The sequence below is a fragment of the Aethalodelphis obliquidens genome, unplaced genomic scaffold (assembly GCF_003676395.1).
Source record: "Aethalodelphis obliquidens isolate GAN/ISIS:26980383/991018 unplaced genomic scaffold, ASM367639v1 scaffold11, whole genome shotgun sequence".
NCBI classification, from domain to species: Eukaryota; Metazoa; Chordata; class Mammalia; order Artiodactyla; family Delphinidae; genus Aethalodelphis; species Aethalodelphis obliquidens.
In genome coordinates this window covers 30771423-30795154 of record NW_020837955.1, presented here as the reverse complement: position 1 = coordinate 30795154, position 23732 = coordinate 30771423, and the positions used below count along the sequence as shown (strand labels likewise).

The 23732-nt window shown below is 34.0% G+C and overlaps 1 protein-coding gene across 2 annotated transcripts in view; it reads right to left on the bottom strand.

Annotated features, from left to right (window-relative positions):
* The window catches only part of ATRNL1 (attractin like 1), a 678243-nt gene that overhangs the window by 452812 nt on the left and 201699 nt on the right, over window positions 1–23732 (bottom strand). For both annotated transcript variants that reach the window (XM_027112688.1, XM_027112689.1), the window contains exons 20-21: window positions 21185–21278; window positions 5195–5247 (exon numbers count right to left, since the gene is read on the bottom strand). In XM_027112688.1, coding sequence (XP_026968489.1) covers window positions 5195–5247; window positions 21185–21278 — 147 coding nt within the window. The remainder of the gene's footprint in view (window positions 1–5194; window positions 5248–21184; window positions 21279–23732) is intronic.

The window sequence follows — 23732 nt, the reverse complement described above, 5'->3', positions numbered from 1 at the left end:
GTTAATTCAAGTTTTAATTGTTTTCACTGTTTTGTATGACATAGCATTTTAAGTAATAAAATTGAGACTGATATTTGTTATTTTAATTTACAGCTATAATAACACTTATTAGAAATATTATCTCTATTTTATCAAACAAAAGAAAAAAATCAAATTCAATAAATAATATGCTTATAAATGATGTCTTTCAGTCCAAGACAAACATTAATTAAATAAATCAATAATAATTAAAGGGTTTACAGTGAGATGAATAGATAAGTATTTTGATTTTTAGTAATATAATCTAAGGTAAGATGTGATGAGTGGTAGAGGTGAACACTGAATATAAAAGTAGTAATTAAATTCCTTACTCTTAAAAGAGGCAGTGTATTATTTTCACCACAAAATTGCACACTGAACTCTACACAGCAATAGGAGAAAATCAAGTAAAATAGTAATTGTTCAGAGTAAAAGGAGAAAAAAACCCAAATATGTTAGATTACTTGGAAATATACTGAAATACAATTGACAGTGTGGACATTACACATAGTAGGAGCAAAAAGTAGATGATTTCAGTAAGTGACTTTCCATACTCTGATTCTACTCATTGAAATATACCCTCTATATAACATTTTCATAGTCGAGTCTTTCATCTTGTGTTTAAGGTTTTCTTTATTATAATTGTTGTTATAATTTTTTAAAAAGCAATTTAAGAAAAAAAGAAACTATACTACTTTGTGGTTACTACTTTTCATATTTGCCAAGAGGAGTACTTCAATGTTTACAAGGGTCAATCAAATTTGATATCATTGCTAGAAACTCTTTTTATTCCATGTGATGCATGATAACTATCTAATACATTTGGTTTGGGGTTTTAAATTGAAGTTTAAAAAACTACTATGACTGTCTATAGGATATAACTGCTGAAGTATTACATTCAATTAACTTAAAACCACATTGCACTCAATTGCTTCAAGTTACAGTGTGGACCTGCATTTTAAATTTCACTCCAATCTTTAAAATCAGAATCGTTTCCATTAACACTATTACAAGAACTACTGACCTTTTTTTTTTTAACACCATTTCTTTTAAATGTTATTAAACTTTAAAGGTCTCATAACAAATGACAAGACTGCCATCTAGTGCTTCATGACTATCCTTTTAACATTTTTAAAAGAGGGTGAGAGTCCTATATAATAGATGAGCTGTCCAATATGGTAGCCACTATTCACATGTGCCTACTGAGTAACTTAAATGTGACTGATTTGAATTGGGACTGCCATTAGTATAGCATACAAACTGTATTTCAAACACCTAGAAGAAAAACTAAAAAAAAAAGATAGGTCATTGATGATTTTTATACTGTGACATATTAAAATAACATTTTAGGTATGCTGAATTAAATAGACTATATTATTCAAAATGATTTCACCTGTTTAATTTTTGTGATGTAGCTAGTAGAAAAATTTTAATTCCACATGTGGCTTACATTATATTTATTTTGGATAGCACTGATCTAAAGAAAAATCAGCTTAGTCTCAAATATAAAAGGCTTAAATATTAGTATATTTATTATTCCTAAAAAAAAGGAATGTAATTTACTTGTGTCCATAATTGTAACTAGTTACTCCTTTGGGACACAAGAAACACTAAAGATTCAAGAAGAATCAATTAAGAATATCTAATTTTAAGAAATCAGACAAAAATACGTCTCCATAAAATCCAGGATGTTTGAAAGAAGTAAAACAAAATGAATGTGGAAAATATAGACAACAAGGATCAATTAAAAGACATAGAAAATAGATAATATAAACATCAGTAAAGAAAATAATTGCAAGTGGATTGAAACATATTAAATATGTTTGTGTCCATAAATTTACAACACAAAAACAACAAATCTAGTTGTCACCTTGGAAAGATATTAAGCAAACAGTTCTTTATTTTGAAAACCAGTAAGTAAAAAAAACAAAGCATTTATCATGCCTTTCCTATATGACTGTACCAATGAGAAAGCAAATACCTCGCATGAGGAAATTTGATTTTACAGAAGTTTTTCAATCAAGAAATAAAGGAGTTAGAATACCAGCTTACAACTCTTAATCAACTACAATCTAACATTGCGCATCAGTCTCTGCTAAGAACATAAAAAGAGAGACTTACAGGCATTACTTACTTCTGCTACATGAAGAACACAAACCCACCTGTGAAATAGTGTTTCCTCCAAAATCACATCTGCATCTGATTAAACCTCTAAATCAGGATTTCTCAGCCCCCACAATGTTGAAATTTTGGGTCCTTTGTTCTAAGGAGCTCTCATGTGCACTGTAGAATATATAACACCCTCTACCCACTGGAAGTCCATAGGACCCACAAACCACTCCTACTTGTGATACATAAAAATGCCTCCAAACACTGTCAAATGTCCCACAGGCTACAAAATACCTTAGTAGGTTTTGGAATCTTTTTATGCCGCATTCTCAAGAAAATTAGAAAACATAATTAAAAGATGGTTTTAATAAGATTTACTTAATTGAAATTAAGAAAATTCTTACATAAAATACAAAAAGAATATAAAAATTGAACCATAAACTATGTAGAAAATAATATTAATAAGAAAACATACCAAATGTAGGCAAAACAACAATTATAAACTATAAAAGAGAAGGACATTACTAAAGACAAAACCTAAAACTGATGAACTAGAAAACAAAATCAGTGGAAAGGATGAATAAACCCAAAGCCAATGCTATAATATGGGGGGAAAAAAGATGAACAACAACAGAAAAAAACTACCAATAAAGAAGCACGAGACCCAGAGATCTCAGTTGAATTTAGCTAACCTTTGAAGTTCACTTGATATTTTTTAACTATTCTTGTTTTAAAATATATACACTACCAAATGTAAAATAGATAGCTAGTGGGAAGCAGCCACATAGCACAGGGAGATCAGCTTGGTGCTTTGTGACCACCTAGAGGGGTGGGATAGGGAGGGTGGGAGGGAGATGCAAGAGGGAGGAGATATGGGGATATATGTATATGTATAGTTGATTCACTTTATTATAAAGCAGAAACTAACACACCATTGTAAAGCAATTATACTCCAATAAAGACGTTAAAAAATAAAAAAATAAAACAGCAATCTTGTCAAATTCAACTTTAAAAGTTATTACCATAGTTACACAATATGAAGTTAGAAAAGAAAAACAACAACTCAAAGGTCAATTCATCAGAAAAATATAATGTAAAAATATAGTCTGCATTCATTTATACTGAAAATAATCCTAAATAAAATATAAACAAATAATATTTAGCAGTATCCCCAAAAATAATATATCATAACTACGTTTGGTTTACCCCAGAATGAAAAGATGTCTAATTAATGAAAATCTATTAATTCAGCTTCATATATAACAAGGTAAAGGAAAAAGTCACTCATGATGAAATCTTGCAGCACACTAATATAGACAGGAATTTTCTTAACTTGATACAGGGAATATCCTATAAATTATAGCAAACTCTCAACTTGATGGCAATGTCTACTACCATCATTTTGACTCAGCACTGAAAGAGAGATCCCAACCATCCCAATAATGGCATAAAAAATTGGAAAAGTGAGGAATAAAAGTTATTTGCATGTAATATAACTAACTGTATTTAAAAATCAAACATTTATAAACTATTAGAATTAATAACAGAGTTCACTGACCTTTATGAATGTCAGATCAGTATACTAAAAGGAAGTTCATTTTACCATATCAAACAAATAGAAAATGTAGTTTTAAAACATACTATTTGAAATAGCAACAAAAGTATTAGGAAATTAGTATTTTACATATCTAACAATACATGTTCAAGACATGGACACATGAAATTGAACTCAGAGTTATCAGTCATAATAGAAATGCAAATTTAAACCACAAGATACTACTAATACTCTAGAATGGCTATAATCAAAAAGATAGACAATATAAAGTGTTGATGAGAATGTAGAAAAACTGAAACATATAAATTGCTAGTGGGAATGTAAAACGGTATATCCATGCTATAAAACCATTTGACAGTTTCTTGACCATAAGCATATCATCTAACCTTCCAATTCCACTCCTAGGAATCCACCCCCCAAAAATGAAAGTACATAGACTATCTAAATGTCAGCATTTTTCTAATAGCCAAAGCCTAGAAATAATCCCAATGTCCATCAACTGGTAGATGGACCAAAAAACAGTGATATATCCATATAATGTGATACCATCCATTAATTTTTGAAACTAAAATTACTATACTAACAAAGTAAAATAGAAACACCTTATGGACATCTCAATTGAGGTAGAAAAAATGTATGACATAAAAATCATCCATTCTTGATAAAAATACTCAACAGAGTAGGAATAGAAGGGAATTTCCTCAACTTAATAAAGGCATATATGAAAAGTTTACAACATACTTAATGGTGAAAGACTGAGTGCTTTCCCTCTAAGATCAGGAACAAGTCAAAAATAATTGCATGCTTATCATATCTTTTTACATGATACCAGAGGTACCAATGCAATAAGACCAAAAAAAAAAAACAAAAAGGCATCCAGCGAGAAAATGAAGTAATCAAATTCCATTATTTGCAGAGCACATTATTGTCTACGTAAAAAAAGATATGATGAAACCTACAAAAGGTTTTTTTACCGAGAGATTCTGCAGAACTAAAAATCTCATACACTGCTACTGGAAATGTAAAGTAATACAACCATTTTGGAAATTGTTTGTTTCTTGAAAGTTAAACATACATCTGCCATATGATCATTACCCAATAAAAGGATCTTTCAGTACAAAATCAGCGCAGCTTTTTAGTAATAACCAAAATTGCCTCCCGGAAAAATCTATCACAAAATTCTATCTGTTCTAAATTTAATCATAATGAAAAAGATTACATCAAAATCCAGCTGAGTTTACTCAAGTTCTATATTTTGTTGCATGTTCAGAATAAGATCTATTGCTGTTTTACTCTTCAGAGTAGAAAAAAATGCACCAAATATAATTAGAGAATACAGCAAGAAGACATTGACTTTCTTAGCAATATATATGGAGTTAAAAGATTTAAAAATAGAAATGGTAACATATTAACGACAACATCAGTTATTCAATATGAATTTTATTACCTGCAAAATCACCTGAAACTAATAAAACAAACCAACTATTTAAAATAAAAAATACAAATACTTACAATAACATGTTCCTCTAAGTGGATTACCAACATAGCGATTTTCAGAGTCACATCTGTAGAAATACAAAAATCTCATTTACTATTAAGCAACAAAATTCAAAAGCCTCATGTTTTTCGTTCCAGCAAAAAAGTAATTAAACTCTACATTAAAACATCTTAAAAACTACTATTAATTGAAGTTTTAAAAACAAATCTTCAAAAGAATTAATGTAGAAAGCCTATATAAGGGAATGCATGAGAGAAGAAATAAGTGGAAAAGACAAACATACACAAGAGGAATATAGGGGATCAGATAAAAGTTTGGGGGATATGTATTCTCCCTTAACAATATGGGGAAGAATTTTCAAGTCTGGATAAAGATTTAAAGACATTTTTAGGTAGGGGGAAAAAGTTGTGGGAATTCATAAATCACATATTTTTCTTACTTCTGGTATTCTTTGAAATTAATATATTTTTCCCCAGTTTCTAAACCAATAAATCTGTATTTTAAAAAGACCTCCTCGGGCTTCCCTGGTGGCCCAGTGGTTGAGAGTCCGCCTGCCGATGCAGGGGACATGGGTTCGTGCCCCGGTCCGGGAAGATCCCACATGCCGCGGAGCAGCTGGGCCCGTGAGCCATGGCCGCTGAGCCTGTGCGTCCCGAGCCTGTGCTCCGCAATGGGAGAGGCCACAACAGTGAGAGGCCCACATACTGAAAAAAAAACCTCCTCAATTGTGTAATGGAGGAAAGTTTTCTCTAAATCATCCAGCCCTAAATTCAGGAGTTCAAACTCTAAATTCATGTAAGCAGATTATAACAAAATGAAAGAACACATGAGCGTTCAAACTCATGAATTCTAAGTTAAATTCTTTAAAATTAGAGAAAATCATAAGTATTTTGAAAATTTGTGAAGCCCATATTCTTTCAATCCTTATTTCTACAATTCAATTAAAATGACAATTAGTGACTAACAGATATATAGCTTGGCTTTGCATAATACTACTTCTTGGAACGCCATCCAAATTTAATTATTATAAAGTGTACACAAGGGTAATTGTATAAAGTGACTCAATATTTAAATTATATGCAGAATTTTAAAAGGTGAGAAAATTCTTCCAAAAATGTCTTTAGTTTTAGTAGAGTTACTTAGAACTGAGAAATAATTTTAATACATATATATTTTAATTAATGAAGGGTCAAACAGTTGAGAATAATAAAGTAAATAATCAGTTACATTCTGAATGCAATTTTCAGTCATGTGCTTGATAATTTTTTGCATCCATGAAAAAAAAATGAGTTGAAGAGTAAATACTTTTCTACAGTAACTACAAGATTAAAGTAGAAATATATAGCTCTTTATACCACTAACTTTATTCTCTGGAAAAAAGGAACTTGGGGGTAATCTTAGGTTTTCTGTGACTTCTCCAAAAGTTACTTTTTAAATGTGTGTTATATAGTAATTTTCTAGCTTTCGAAAATGATCATACTCATTACTGCTAGGTTAAGTACTTCAGAATCTATATTATTCCTATACTATTGTCCCTTCCTTTAGACTCATCTACTTAAATCCTATCACTTTGTACCAAGTATATACATAAAGGACTGATTTACAATACCGTTATAACTCCTTTTTCTCTCACAAAAAGTGAACTTGACTTGTTGCAAATGGGTATCACAACACTATTTTTAGAACAGGAAAATATTCAACATAATATTCCCTGCTGTGTTATGCATGGTATTCCCTGTATATCTTACTGCCTAAATAGATGGCTTTCAAGTTCACATAGCAATCTAAGATGAATAACTTTGACAAATGACAAGGGATTTCAAGTACTTTTTAATTTATCTATGAGTTGACTTTAAGAGCTCCAATACAAACCTATTTTCCAATACGGAAGATATGAAGCTTTCATTTTTGTTATTAATAATTAGTTTATTCAAATTATATAATAATATATTGGACTGGACATTATTGTAACATGTTTACCTTCAACATAATATAGTTTTTAAAAGGAATACTTAAAATTTTATTTTCTCCAGGGCTCCCCTGGTGGCACAGTGGTTGAGAGTCCGCCTGCCGATGCAGGGGACACGGGTTCGTGCCCCAGTCTGGGAAGATCTCACATGCCACGGAGCGGCTGGGCCCGTGAGCCATGGCCACTGAGCCTGCGCATCCGGAGCCTGTGCTCCGCAACGCGAGAGGCCACAACAGTGAGAGGCCCGCATACCGCAAAAAAAAAAAAAAAAAAAAATTATTTTCTCCAAAACACACATTTTCTCAGAAGGATGAAATTATATTCTCTTGTTTCGGAAGTAACTTCTGCTGGCTTTTATAACTCAAGCTCAGAATTTTGACACAAATAAGGAATTAACACCACCTTGTTAAGAATTAAACTCAGAGGCTTTATAGAGTTCTTGAAGGTGTCCAATATAAAAACGACACTCTCTTTTATATTTTCAAACTCAAGAAAGCAAATTAGAAACATACATTGTCTAAAAGGTTTTATATTAATAATTATTGAAAGAATTTTGAATGTATCAAAAGTATTTTCAAAATATATAATTATGAGTTGAGTGAGCTTAAACACCAATTTTTGGTATTTTAATTTCAGGTATTATTTAAAGAATCACCAGTGCTTACAAACAACTGGGGAAATAAATAGTTGCAGAGGAAACATAATGAAATTTTAGGCATAAAATTCAGCCTGAAAAACACAAAAGTAGATATAAATAAACTGAAAGATATTCCTCATTTTTCATTAGGCTATCTCAACATCATCAGGTTGTCAGTTCATTTCAATGACAATGGTTAATTTGATCTAATAAAAATTCTAATGAGCTTTAAAGGAGCTAGAAAAGTTGATCTTAATGTTCATATACAGAAATAAACATACAAGAATAGCTAGAAACAGCAATGAAAAGGAAGAGCTTTGAGGGGAGCTAGACTGAAAAGACATTAAAATATACTCAACATCTATAAAATTAAAACAGTACGGCATCAGTACATAAATAGAAAGATAAATGGTACAGAAGAGAAATTCCAGAAACAAAATTCCAGAAATTCCAGAAAAATCTAGAAATCTAGTATAAGATAAGCATAGTGTTCTGAATGACTGGAGTAAAGACATTCATCGTCTTAAATGGTACTGAGACAACTGGATGGCCATTTGGAAAAATACAGGATTAGACCCAATCCTCACACCGTACACACACACAAAACACTAAACATAACCATAGAAGTGATACCCCATCACCTTTGCTAAATTTTCTAGTTTAGAACCAAGTCACACATCCTGCCCAGACTCAATGAAAGGGGATTATACAATAATGTGTGAATACCAGAAGGCAGAGATCAGTAGTAGTCACCTTAGGATCTGTCCACAATAATATTTTTGTTATACATAAAGTTTTTATTATATTTCAATACAATTATTTGAGATATGAATATGTACTAATCTAATTCATATCATAAATAATTTGAGAAAAAGTATTTGATCAAATTCAAACTCTGATTATAAGAGGTACAGAGAATATGAAGGGAAAAGTATAGATATAAATAATAATTCTTTAAACAAATTAATATTGTACTATATAAATTACATTAAAACTAATTCTGATACGTAAGCTAAGTAATGTTTTTAAAATTCAGCATCTTAAAAAAATTTAAAAATTTAAAAAATAAAATTCAGCATCTTTCTGTATAAATATTAGATACAAACATTAAAAGCCTCAGAAATCTTCTGCATGGCTTAATTAAAAACATAACTTCAAAGTATTTCTGTGTCTAAGCAAAGAGATAATCATCCTCTATTCCCACTAAGCAAACAGCCAGATCTTTTTATAAAACAGATTTAGGCTGAAATATTCATTAGGGACTTTGAAAGGGTAAATATTATCATTATATGTCACCTAAATAATGGTTACCATTTATGTGAATGATCACATTACATGATAAGTATCACTTTCTAAAAAACAGAATATAAAATAATTCCACATTTATAAGTGTTAAAATATAGCATTTCATTTTGTTCCTATTGATTTAAATATTTAAATATATATACATATTTTATCACAAGATATAATTTTTCTACTCAGAAGCTAAAAAGAGGGACATCTAGTTGCTATAATTTTGAAATATCATAACAGATTATTTAAAACAGCTGAGAATCTGATAAATAAATTTGTTTTTATGAAAAATTATGAAAGTTATACATAAGGTAGAACACCCTTGCTTTTGCTTTGTTCTTCCTCTAAAGAAACCCATAAAAATAATACCATATAATATAAACAAAATTATGATATTAAGCACTATAATAGTATTAATATTGACACCACACTTCTCAGACAATGTATCCTAAATAAACAAAAATTCAGACATGAAGGTATGGTAAATACTGAAATAGAACCTGAGGAGATACAGGTTCTAGAATTGTAAGGCTGTTTATGGATTTCAAAGTCCAATAATAATAAAGAGAAGTAACTAGGTAGTTGAAGACTACTAAGAACAGTAGGTTTTATTTTTTTAATGCTTAAAAGTATTGGAGAGCAAAAGAGTGAAAAATTACCAGGCCAGGATGCAGAGAAGAATGGACTCCCAGGACGTAGAATCATTTCGGGGATCCCTTTTTCGCCAATTATGAATAGGAACAGCATTTCACAGGAAAAGGATTGGACTCCAGGGCCACCAAAGGTTCATGAGTTTAGTCCCAAAGTGTAATCTTAGGTTTAAGGTCATAAAAAGGCCTTCCAGAGACTGCAGATCTACTTTGAACCATCCTTATTCCTGAAAATGATTAATGTTATGTGCCCTCAGACACAGAGCAGAATCAAATTCCCCTAAGATTTAATTAACCCATGATCTCATATTTTCTATAAATATATTTTGCAAATATGGTATCAGTACAAAATAAAAAAATAACTGGGCATGGAAATAGGTAAGAAAACAAGAACAGGAACGAGGAAAAACAAAGGATGATGGAAATACAGCCATGGGAATTTAGATATTATCTAGGAAAAGCCAATGGCTTTAAAATAGCTATTATATTGGAGAAGATTACAGGCAAGATTAAAAATTTGTCTAAATTCTGTAAACTATAAAAGGCAATTAAAAACGATAACAGATTAAGAATAAGAATTTAGTCTGAAAAACTGGAAAATACAAAAACAAGAAAATGAAAATACAATAACCAAAATTAGGAACTGAATGGATGAGATTAACAGCAAATTACACACAGTGGAAAAACAAGAGTAAACTGAAAAACAGATCAGGAGAGAGTGGAAAAATATGAAGATATAAAAGTTCTGGTGTGGGCTTCCCTGGTGGCACAGTGGTTGAGAGTCCGCCTGCCGATGCAGGGGACACGTGTTCGTGCCCCAGTCCGGGAAGATCCCACATGCCGCGGAGCGGCTGGGTCCGTGAGCCATGGCCGCTGAGCCTGTGCTCCGGAGCCTGTGCTCCACAATGGGAGAGGCCACAACAGTGAGAGGCCCGCGTACCGCAAAAAAAAAAAAAAAAACAAAAAAAAAACTGATGAGTGATTAATTTGAAACGGTGAATAATTGTGTGTGTGTGTGTGTGTGTGTGTGTGTGTGTGTGTGTGTCTGGTTTTGGTATGAAGGAGATGCTGGTCTTACAGAAAAGAGTTTGGAAGTGTTCCTTCCTCTTCAATTTTTTGGAAGAGTCTAAGGATAGTTAACTCTTCTTTAAATGTTTTATAAAATGCACCTGTACAGCTGTCTGGTCCTGGACTTTTGATTGTTGAAAGTTTTTTGATTACTGATTCAATTTCATTACTGGTAATTAGTCTGTTCATATTTTCTAACTCTTCCAGATTGAGTCTTGAGAGATTGTACATTTCTAGGAATTTATCCATTTCTTATAAGTTGTCCATTTTATTAGTGTATAATTGTTCATACTAATCTCTTACGATCCTTTGAATTTTTCTGGTGTCAGTTGTAACTTTTCCACTTTCATGTCTGATTTTATTTATTTACACCCTCTTTTTTTCTGGATGAATCTGGCTACAAGTTTACCAATTTTGTTTATCTTCTCAAAGAACCAGATCTTAGCTTCATTGACCTTTTCTATTGTTTAGTCTCTATTTTATTTATTTATGCTCTGATCTTTACTATTTCTTTACTTCTGTCAACTATAGGTTGTTTTTTTTTTTTTAACATCTTTATTGGAGTATAATTACTTTACAATGTTGTGTTAGTTTCTGCTGTATAGCAAAGTGAATCAGTTATACGTATACATATATCCCCATATCTCTTCCCTCTTGTGTCTCCCTCCCACCCTCCCTATCCCACCCCTCTAGGTCATCACAAAGCACCGAGCTGATCTCCCTGTGCTATGCGGCTGCTTTCCACTAGCTATCTATTTTACATTTGGTAGTGTATGTATGTCAATGCCACTCTCTCACTTTAACTATAGGTTTTGTTTGTTCTTCTTTTTCTAGTTCCTTTAGGTGTAAGGTTAGGTTGCTTATTTGAGATTGATTTGTTTTCTGAGGTAGGCTTGTATCGCTATAAACTTCCCTCTTAGAAGGGCTTTTGCTGAATCCCATAGATTTTGGACCATTTGGACCACTGTGTTTCCATTTTCATTTGTCTCCAGGTGTTTTCTGATTTCCTCTTTGATTTCTTTGTTGATCCATTAGTTGTTTAGTAGCATGTTGTTTAGACTCCACATGTTTGTGTTATCTGTGGGGTTTTTTTCTTTTGTACAATTGCCCATTAAAATATGCAGAGGTTAGGGGCACCAACCCGTTGCACAGTCAAAAATCCATGTATAAATTTTGACTCCCCCCCAAACTTAACTACTAATAGCCTACTGTTGACCAGAAAGCCTTACCGATAACATAAACAGTCAATAAACACAAAGTCTGTATGTTATATGTATTATAAACTATATTCTTACAATAGAGTAAAAAGAAAATGTCATTAAGAAAATCATAAAGAAGAGAAATTACATTTTACAGTACTGTACCCAATTTATCAATACCATAAGTTTATGTCATCTGTTCACAAGATGAATCATCTATCAGTACCTACATCAGTGTTGTCTTATATGGTACAAAGCACTGTAGATGTTGTATGTATTACTAACACTAGCCATCAGTAATGAAAAAATGTGAAAAAGAAATTTATATTTATTTACAAGTACAGCAATTCATGCTTTGATAACAAAAAATCAGCAATATGATTGTTTTATGGTAAAATGTAGTGTAATCAATAGGGCTGCTTCACAGTAGCTTAGCCTACACACTAATGAATGAATAATTATAAAATTTTAAAAATCTACAAACAATAAATGCTGGAAAGGGTGTGGAGAAAAAGGAACCCTCTTGCACTGTTGGTGGGAATGTAAATTGATACAGCCACTATGGAGAACAGTATGAAGGTTCCTTTAAAAAACTAAAAATAGAACTAGCATATGACCCAGCAAGCCCACTACTGGGCATATACCCTGAGAAAACCATAATTCAATAAGATTCATGTACCACAATGTTCATTGCAGCTCTAGTTACAATAGCCAGGACATGGAAGCAACCTAAGTGTCCATCGACAGATGAATGGATAAAGAAGATGTGGCACATATATACAATGGAATATTACTTGGCCATAAAAAGAAACGAAACTGAGTTATTTGTAGTGAGGTGGATGGACCTAGAGTCTGTCATACAGAGTGAAGTAAGTCAGAAAGAGAAAAACAAATACCGTATGCTAACACATATATATGGAATCTAAAAAAAAAACAAAAAATGGTTCTGAAGAACCTAGGGGCAGGTCAGGAATAAAGACACAGACGTAGAGAATGGACTTGAGGACACGAGGAGGGGAAGGGTAAGCTGGGCGAAGTGAGAGAGAGGCATGGACATATATACACTACCAAATGTAAAATAGATGGCTAGTGGGAAGCAGCCTCATAGCACAGGGAGATCAGCTCGGTGCTTTGTGACCGCCTGGAGGGGTGGGATAGGGAGTATGGGAGGGAGATGCAAGAAGAAGGAGATATGGGGACATATGTATATGTATAGCTGATTCACTTTGTTATAAAGCAGAAACTAACACACCATTGTAAAGCAATTATACTCCAATAAAGACGGTAAAAAAAATCTTTATGGCATACAGTATTACAGTCATATTTACAATACAGTACCAAAAACACTGTTACTTTCATTTAAAAACCACTCAGTGATGATAGGCTGATATGCAGTTTCTCCAACTGTAAGAGAGAGAGGCATACTGTACAGTAAGGTAATTCTTTGAAAGCAAAGTTATAAAACAGTAAGAAATCTAACACATTAATTTTATATTAATATCACTCACTTTATGCCTATGTAAGGATAGACTATCCATTTCAATACAAGTCTTAAACACAATGACCTACATGATGAATACTCAGATGATGACGACACAAAAATGTCTCACACAGGGGCTTCCCTGGTGGCGCAGTGGTTGAGAGTCCGCCTGCTGATGCAGGGGACATGGGTTCGTGCCCTGGTCCGGGAAGATCCCACATGCCGCGGAGCGGCTGGGCCCGTGAGCCATGGCCGCTGAGACTGTGCTCCACAACAGGAGAGGCCACAACAGTGAACAGTGAGAGGCCCGCATACCGCAAAAAAAAAAAAAAAAAAAAAGTCACACACAGTTCTTGTCATACAGTTATTACATTTTCACAGGAAAGCACTCACACATACACAAGAGATAAGTTGATTGACTATATGGCATGATGATTATTTACTATTCATTAAGTGGAAGTGGATCATCTTAAAGGTCTTCACCCCTGCTGTCTCACGCTGAGTAGGCAGAGGAGGAAGAGGTGGAGGAGGGGCGGGGGAGGCAGGCGAGGCAAGCACACTAGTGTAACTTCACAGAAATGTACTGTGATTTCTGTTGGACTTTTCTTGTTTTTTCATTTCTCTAAAAATTGTTTCTATACAGTACCTCTCCTCCACCGTTTGCTTTAGTTTCAGCGGCCATATCACAGAAGGCTCCAATGTCATGAAAGAAGTTAGAAGTAGTCTTGAATAATCAGAACCCCACGTCAAACTGTCTAATGTCAATTTGTTTTCTGGTGCTGCTTCTTCTACATCTTCTTTCTTACTGTCTGGCACTGGTTCAGAAGCACTCAACTCCATCAAGCTGTCCTTAGTTAATTCCTGTGGTGTGGTATCTATCAGCTTTAGAATTTCTCCGAGATCCACATCTTGAAACCCTTCAACCCCCACCTTTTTAAATTTTTTTTTCTATATCCGCAATCTCTTCCACGATTTCCTGTCTCTGTCATAAATCCTGTGAAGTCATGATCATCCGGACAGTTTTCTCCAGCAGGAATTTATTGGTTCAAGTTCTGTAGTTCTCACAGCTTTTTCTATAACACAACGGCATCTTCCAGGGCAAAATCCTTCCAGACTTTCATGATGTTCTCCCTATCTGGGTTCCCCTCCATAGCACTGACAATCCTGTGCATAGAGTACTGTGCGTAATGAGGCTTAAAGATCCTTATGGATGCCCTGATCTAGAGGCTGAATTAGAGATGTTGTTAGAGGGCAAGTAGACCACTTTGATGCCGTTGATGTTGAACTCATGGAGATCTGGGCGTCCAGGGGGCACTGTCCAATAGCAAAAAGAACTTTAAAAGGCAGTCCCTTATTGGCAAGGTACTTCCTGACTTTAGGAACAAAGCATCAATGGAACCAATCCAAAACAATGGTTCTCGTTATCTAGGCCTTCTTGTACAATCAAAAGACAGGAAGCTGATATTTATCTTTTCCCTGCTAGGCTCCTGGATTAGCAGCTTTATAGACAATGGCGGTCCTGATCATAAACCTGACTTCATTTGCACAAAACAGTTGAGTTAGGCTACCCCTTCCTGCCCTAAATCCTAGTGCTTGCTTCTCTTCCTTACTAACAGAAGTCCTTTGTGGCCTTTTTTTCTAGAATACAGCATTTTCATCTGCATTAAAAATCTGTTCAAGCAGATATCTCATCAGTGATTCCTTAATGGCATCTGGGTACTCATCTGCTCCCTCTCAGTCAGGAGAAGCTGCTTCTCCTGTTATCTTGACATTCTTTAAGCCAAACCTCTTTCTAAAATTATCAAACCATCCTTTGCTGGCGTTAAATTCTCCAGCTTTAGACCCTTCATCTTCCCTTTGCTGTAAGTTGACATATAATGACTTCACTTTTTCTTGAATCATATTAGAGTCTATAGGTATGCCTTTCTCACAACAATCCTGCACCCACATAAGTTGCATTTTCAATATGAGATTAAAAGGTATTATGCAATGAGTACAAGGTTTGAGCACCTTCTGGAGTAGCTGCAGTGATGGCTTCGCAAATTTCCTTCTCTGTTTTTTACAATGGTCCTTATGCTGGATTCATTTGTCTTGAAATGGCAGGCAACTGCAGCTGCAGACCTCAATCTATAGTACGTATCAAGCAATTCAGCTTTTTCCTGTAGTGTCATGACTCTTCTCTGCTTCTCAGGAGCACTTCCAGTATCCCTAGTGGCACTTCATATGGGTTCCATGGCTTCATTTAATGTTTACAGTATTGCACTAAATACGATGAAAAATACACAAGAACCACGAAAGCTCACTTTTCACTGTGATGTGCAATTTACTGGAGAGAAGAACTGCTCATGCAGATATGATTAGCGTCACAAGGCATTTTAAGTGGATACTCAACACTTAAATGCAAAAGTATGTGTGCATACTTCAAAAGTATGTGTGCGCCATTTTCCAGTGACCAATTATGTACTAAATGGCTTGAGGTCCCACTGGATAGAATGGAGGAGAATGTATTGTGTGTATTGATGAGATGCCATGCGTGGTTCCTCAAAGGAACCCAACCACTATTTTAACTGATGGGCTCTGGGAATCAGAGATTCAAATCAGAATCAGGAAAAGACTGAAGGATCACAATTTTCTACTAAGGCAGCTGACATCAACCTTCTGCTTATTGGTTCATGATTTTTTTTGGTGATACAAGTCCAACAATAATCTAGTTGGCTGCCAATTTAGCTCATCCCTCAGAACTCACTTAGGCATTTCCACATATCCCTGCTGACCAATACCCCCTGATGGTCACCTGGTCTTGCTGACTATTAAGGTAATTATATCTATATTTAAGAGTTAAATGTCACCACCTGGCTTCTACTGTTCTGGAATCCTGACACACACATTGTCACTAGAGAGCCCAGCTGACTGGAATCATTTTTACTGTCTATCAGGACCTACAGAGAACAGCCACCACTGAGTTCCACAGATTCCAGGGCTCCCCTTACTGCTGTACTCCTTATGGTCCTAGTGAAGGAAGTGTTCTGGAAGACCTCCAAGAAAATATAGTCAGTTAATGGGCAGTCTGATATTATGTAATACATGCATTCCAATACATCCAGCTTCCTGAGTTTCTGACCCCAGTGCTCAAAATTTCCCAAGACAGTTCCAGCAACTCCCACCTCACTAACTAGAGGCAAGCATCATGTCCACACTTTAAAAAGCCGTCAGCAACTTCATGTAAACTCACTAAGATATGAAATCCTGAAATATAGAAGAGTGACGCCGTATCAGTATAGTCTCCCTTCTCCGGTCTTATATCCCATGTCCCCAGGTCCAACACCCTCACTGTGCATTCCTGATTCCTGCCTCTGCATACTTGCCAGGCTCTGCAACTTTCTGAGTGAATAAGCTATGTCTTCCTATAGCAGAGACTGAGTTTTCCCATTCATGCTACACTGAGACCTGATGCTTCTTACTGATCTGAAGATAGTAAGTAGAGGCAGGGGACACTCTGGAAGAGGACATCTTTTTAGGAAGCATAACCCTCAGGTGAAATCTTTGCACTGTGTCCAGAGAAAAGGAAGCTATTCTACTCTAGCAAATGACAGAGGGCTACTTCTGTCAGGAGTGTTCAAGAGAATCTAGGATTCAGGGTTCTAAGGTCATACTCATAAGTGTCCCCACTGTAGGCCTCAAAGTCTTACTCCTTGTCATCAGGCAACGACTCTGGCATGCGTAAATTGTCATGACTGAGCCTTCAGTTTCATCTGCAGTCTGCCAACCTTATGATTAAATCCTGGGCATAATTTTCAAGATACTCTGCTCTCTGGCTATAGAGGATGAGGGTCTTTAAATGCTGTTATGAGGGCCTCTGATGTTCACATTATGCCTTGAATTGATGGAAGTCTCCTTCTTTTTTTTTTTTTTTTTTTTTTTGCGGTACGCGGGCCTCTCACTGTTGTGGCCTCTCCCGTTGAGGAGCACAGGCTCCGGACGCACAGGCTCAGCGGCCATGGCTCACGGGCCCAGCCACTCTGCGGCATGTGGGATCTTCCCGGACCGGGGCATGAACCCGTGTCCCCTGCATTGGCAGGCGGACTCTCAACCACTGTACCACCAGGGAAGCCCGATTCTCATTCTTTATGTGGAATATTGGAAAGTACAGGAAACTGTCCACTGCAGCCTTGATGAAACCCTAAAAGCCATGAGAGTTGGCAAGATGTATCGTAAGTATCTGCCACAACATTTTATCAAAACTACTTTCACCTATTTTTATCTGATTTCCCCTTTATTTCCCACTGAGGACCATTAGTTTCTATCAGTAGGGTTGTTAGAAGGCTGAAGGAAAAAACAATTAAATACTACTGACCTTCATTACACATACATTGAAAATGACAGACATTATATTTTACATAATGCAAATATGGGTCACCTTCACATTGTAAATTGAGAAATTTTACAAAAATAATATGTGTGTTTTCTTTAAAGTCTGCATGTTGCTCCTCAAAAGTAAACAATTTTCCTAGAGAATACCACTTCACTCATTTCATATTTATTTTTATATTATACTTTTCCATTAAATTAATTTTTAACTTACCATTTTTGAGTTCCAACTGTGTTTAGGCCAGGGCCAGAATGAGAACTTTACCTTGGCAAGATTAATAATTTGGTGTCCCTTTAAATGAATATTTTGACCCCATACTGAAGCCCTGCCCACTGTGTCTGCTATTCCCTTCCCCCAGCACACACCACAAGAAATTATCTCCAATTTTTTCCATGAACAACCGGTGCGGTTCATGTGTGGACCCACCAATTCCTCGGCCCCAGGGCCTTCACCCTATTGACGATGAGTACTTGAGCACCGATTTATCAGCCACCTCAGCTGGACTCTGCTTTTAAGCTTCTCACTGGCTTCACTCCAGGTTAGCCAGCGTTCCTGTCTCATTTCTCCCTGAAAGCTCTTGTTTCTCTTTAGAGTTTCAGTCATTTGGTAACCCTGTAATCTCAGTTCTCCAACACTTTCAAGAAAACGCATGAATTTGCAGTTTGCCCAGCTTTTCTTTCTTTCATTGTAAAGGTGGGAACAATGCTTTTTCCAGCTCTCTACATCTTGAGCAAAAACTGGAAATGCTATCGTTCATTTTTACTTGTTTGCTTTACTGATGTGGTATCCCTTTCTGTTTACTACATTCTATACCCAGAAAATTTTAACTCTTCCTTCAAGTTCCATCTCAAATATGCTTTGCTCACACTTTCCTTATTCTTCCATGATAAATCAATCATTCCCTTTCAGTACTCCTTCAGTACTTTCTTCATTCCATTCCATTAAATAAATTTATTGAACACTTATATTGTAGCACTGATGCAATGGTCCCTAAAGAGGTTCACTTAATAAAGGATACAGGCAAGTACATAGATAATGCAAGGAAAAAATTAGTAAATAGGAAGACAACCAATTTCAATTTGGAGAGGTTATGAAAAATACACAAATGAGATGTGATGTCTGACTACATACTTAAAGCCAAACAGAAATTATCCTGGGAAGAGGAAAGAGTTCATTCATAAGCATCTCAAATCACTAATGTATCAATAATAAATTAATATAGTATATTTTGGCTAGTGTCTCCACTGCTAGCCTGAAAGAAGCTTTAAGTAAAAACCATGTGTTAGTCATCTTCATTAAGAGTAGCAACCACTCATTTAATAATTGTTTACTGACTTGAGTGACTAGCTTTGCTTCTTAAAAAGAGCATTTTTTTCCAGTATAAGCACACTGCAGGAAATTATTGCTTTAAGTATGAGGACCCTATTGTCATCACTGCCCTACACTCAAATAAATAAATTAAATTAATAAATAAATATTTATACAAATATAAATATATATTTAATATAAATATGTAAATAATATACATATATTTCTATTTTATATTTGTATAATATATGATATATATTATTATATAATATAAATCTTATATAAATAAATAAGTAAAACAAAAAAGTAATAAATGTAATTCTATCTACAAAAACTGTCCACAAAATACCCTCTACAAATGAGTATTCCAAGTTTTCCTCTGCTTATAAAAAATTTCCCGTTTATAATAACTAGGGCAAAATGTAATTTCACCATTCAGAACTATATAATTTATTTTTCTAGTATTTCATACATATGCCAAATCCTGTAACTCTGTATATATAAGCTTAGAAGCCCATGAGTTCAGTGAATTAAAATACTGTCTCTCTTACCTGGAAACAAAAATGTTTCTAACGTACTGCATCACATAACAGATAATTATTATGGATGGTTATACCATTTGTGCAAAAGTAAAGTACAAATTTAAATTGCCAGTGTTTATAATGATGATGGAATCTCACAACAAAAATAAAGTATTTGTTGCTTAAGACCAAGAGCTACTACACAATTCATTGGGGGAAGAGAGATGCAAGGAACAGTACAAAATGAAAATGAAGGGCTCTCGTTAAAAATTTATTAAGAATTTTAATATGGCGACAGAAGAACATTCAATCAGGCATGATGCCCTTCTAAGCATGAGGCCCTGTGTAAATGCACATGTCACACACCCAAGAAGTTGGCATTACTTATGACAACCAGTACGTAGCACTGCAAAACACTGGAGGCATCTCTCTGACTTAAAGCATAGGACTCTGATTTAATCTCATTGGTACTGAGAACAAAACAGCCTTCCTTAATAGGAATTTCCCTAAGATCTTATGCTTTGACCTCATTTTTAAGTTTAGAGACTATGGAGAAGGAATAAAAACTGGTTCTGCTCACCTTCTCTTGAAAACCTATGATACCTCAGTGACTAGTCAAAGATGTAACCATCTAACTTGAAATGTTTAGGATAATTCTATTGTAAATAATGTATTGTTCTAAATAAAAACAAACAAAAAGATCATTTTCCATGGCTAACATACCTCTTTGGATATAAATTTTTACATATAGTTTTGGAGAATCTTTTATTAATTTTTAAAATAATTATATAATTATTATAATCAGAATTTATGGTTTATGTCATACAGCACATTATACCTAATATAAATGTAAGTGCATATATACAACTCAAAACTATAAAAATGATTTTAATATATGAAGAATATGAATAAGAAAAAAATTTAAGTAACATGAAACAACTACTTTTTAAAGTTACTCCTTTTGGAGGTAGGTGAGAATAACAACTAAATTATAAAAAGACAAAAACCACTCATAAAACTACTGAAAGCAGAGTTAACAACAAGAGTGGGTTCATGTCTAATGAAATAACAGAGAAAAAGAAGATAAGTATAAAAAACCACTTGGAAGGCCTAAAAGACTATAATGATCAGAATTAATAATAAAAGATTCAAAAGAAGGAAATGCATAGAAACACTGGATTTCAGTTATTTAACAAGACATAGAGAACAATTATAAAGATAGCAATGGAGGTTTGATATATATTTTTCCAGAAAAAATAAGAATGTTTCTTTTTATCGGAGAGATACAAAAGACAAATATTCTTTGGGCTCTGTTTTGAAGGCGCCACAAAATTGTCATTTTAAAGGCTTAATTTTTTATGAAAATTGATAAAATGCAAGTAAACATAGCTTACAATAATACTGGTTGCTCAACTAACACAACACTAAACTTAAAATGGAAAACCTGTAACAATTAGTTCTACAGCATAAATTCAACCCATGAAAGTTCTAGAAAGTAATGTTTACTTACAATTGGCATTGATCACCTTTTATTCCTTTAGTTGTGCAGAAACATTTTCCTGTGTGCATATGACAAATATTTGCATGTCCACTGCATGTACAAGCTGTAAGTCAAAACCAAAATGATATTGAATATTCCCCATCACAAACATGTGCATCACATTTCAGGGAAGGTTGTATTATCTTATTTGTAAACCATCGATTATCCTCTTGCCATCCAAAAACTAGGGTTAGCATACAAGTTATTTTTAATGAAGGGGAAGTAAATTCACTTATTTAAAAATTTTGTGAAACTCTTCAAAGTCTTTGGGGTATCCTGAAGTCTAGTGTGGATCCAAGTATTTATCTCATCCTTCTTTGGACTTTTTTCCATTTCTAATTTGGTACATCTACTTAATGAAATGAGTTTCAAAGAGCATAAGATCTTTGGAGTCAAACAGCTCAGCTTCAAAATGTACATCTAGCTTCAAAATGTACATCTATAATCACTAGCTATGTGACCTTGGGCAATTTATGTAACCTCACTAGTCTTAGTTTCTTCGTCTTCAAAAGGAAAAAGGAGCTCTCAGGACTTAGTGAGAATTAAATGAGATAATGTATTTTAAATTCCTAGCACATATCAAACACTTAATAAATGCAACTATTACTTCCACTACTTTTACCACTGCCAACAATAAAAAAATATAATTTTACATATTGTATAAAAAAGCATATCTGTTTATTTGCCCAAATATCATCCTTTTCTGAGATCATTCTCAGTTTTAGTGTTCCAGAATACTACCTGAAACATTCCATAGCATAACAGTTACATATAGTCAATTTGGTTCATACTGAACTCATTTCATTTTCTTACTTTGCATTCCTTTGTTAAAGATCAGCGTTCCAATTATTCAGGACACAAATCTCACACTTTATTGTGCCCAACATCCAATCAGCTGGCAGGTTTAGTTTCTACATGCAGGATCTTTCTTGTATCTGACCTCCTCCTTTCCACTATGATAACACATCATTCAAGTCCTGTCACTCATACTCTCTTACTGACACCAATACATTACATAACTGATCTTTCTGCCTTCCGTATGGCTACAACTTATTCTCCAATCCTGAGACATATTCTCAAGAGATAAGGCTGATCATGTCATCAACCCTTTCAAAAACCTTTAATGAGAACTACTGTGTTCCTGCACACCACCAGCTAGTTAAACCATTCTATTGATAAAAATGAAATAATGATTTAATTCCTGATTTTCATACACATTTAAAAATAAGATAATGAGTCACTGATTTTGATCAAAATATTTTAGAACACTAAGCTTCTTATTGTTTATGATTATTTGCTTTGAAAAAAACACATAATTAATATAAAGTAAATATATACAACCCTACACACACAAAAAAAATAAATTTTGGTATTAGGTAGATTATTTAAGAAGCCAGGCTTTCTTTGCTAAAAGAGACTCCTACATAAAAGTGTGGGTTTTCTTTCATAAAGACTTTAAATAGATCAGTATAATCTTCCTTTAAGTTTGTAGAATTAACTATGGAAACACAACATGTGAGAATTTTAGAAATGAATGACAAGATGCAGAAGTGCAAGGAATAAAGGAAATTATCATGAGCAAAAAAGGGACTCAGATATACTGATAACATGTAACTTCATAAATAGTGAATGCATATACCATGGTATCTTTTAATATTAACTTGCCGTTTCACATTAACACTATCTTGTATTCAGAACTTCACTAAAAAACAAATGATGCACATTAATATTTTAAAACTTGGGTAAACTTTTTATTTACCCTTTATGGCAGAACTAGATAACAGTCACACTTGCAGCATTTCTTTAAAGAATTATCAATGTATAGTAGCTTTAATAATTTCTGAGACAGAAAAAAATATTGTGTTAAAAAATACCTTTTAGTGAAAACTCATTTTGAGAGAATTCCCTTCTGGTGCTACACTTCAGGCTAAAATGGCACAAATGTATTTTAAATTCAATTGTTTAAAATTTATACTTCATGACGGTACTGAAATCATTCTGTTGTTGTCAGCGTTTGAGGTTATCTTTTTATGCTGAATAAGCACCTATAAAATCATCACACTGTGGCCTTTTGTTTGGTAAATTTTATATGATGATGATTTTATAGCCTAGCTATACATTACAGGAACATTATGAGGTCACATGGTATTTCTGTTTCCCTATAATATAAATTTGTAATATCAACTTGTAACTAAAACTAAACAATAAGGATAGAAAAAAAGATGCTATAAGAGCTATTCAAATAAATTGTATATAAAGAATATACTTTAGAAAAGGAAATCAAAAAATAGTCATTGGCAGTACTTGTTTCGAAGTCAGTTTATGTGCCTCGGTCCTTTAATTGCTATGTCATTGCTATCTGTCACACACAAATACAACAGCTTCTGGGAGTTACGAGATCATGTCCACTTAATTTCCTTTATATACTTCTAGCTTAATTATACTTGATATTTAGTAGATATATTACATTAGGTTTCAAATATAGTAAGAATTCTGGCAAAGAGAAATGTTCAAATAG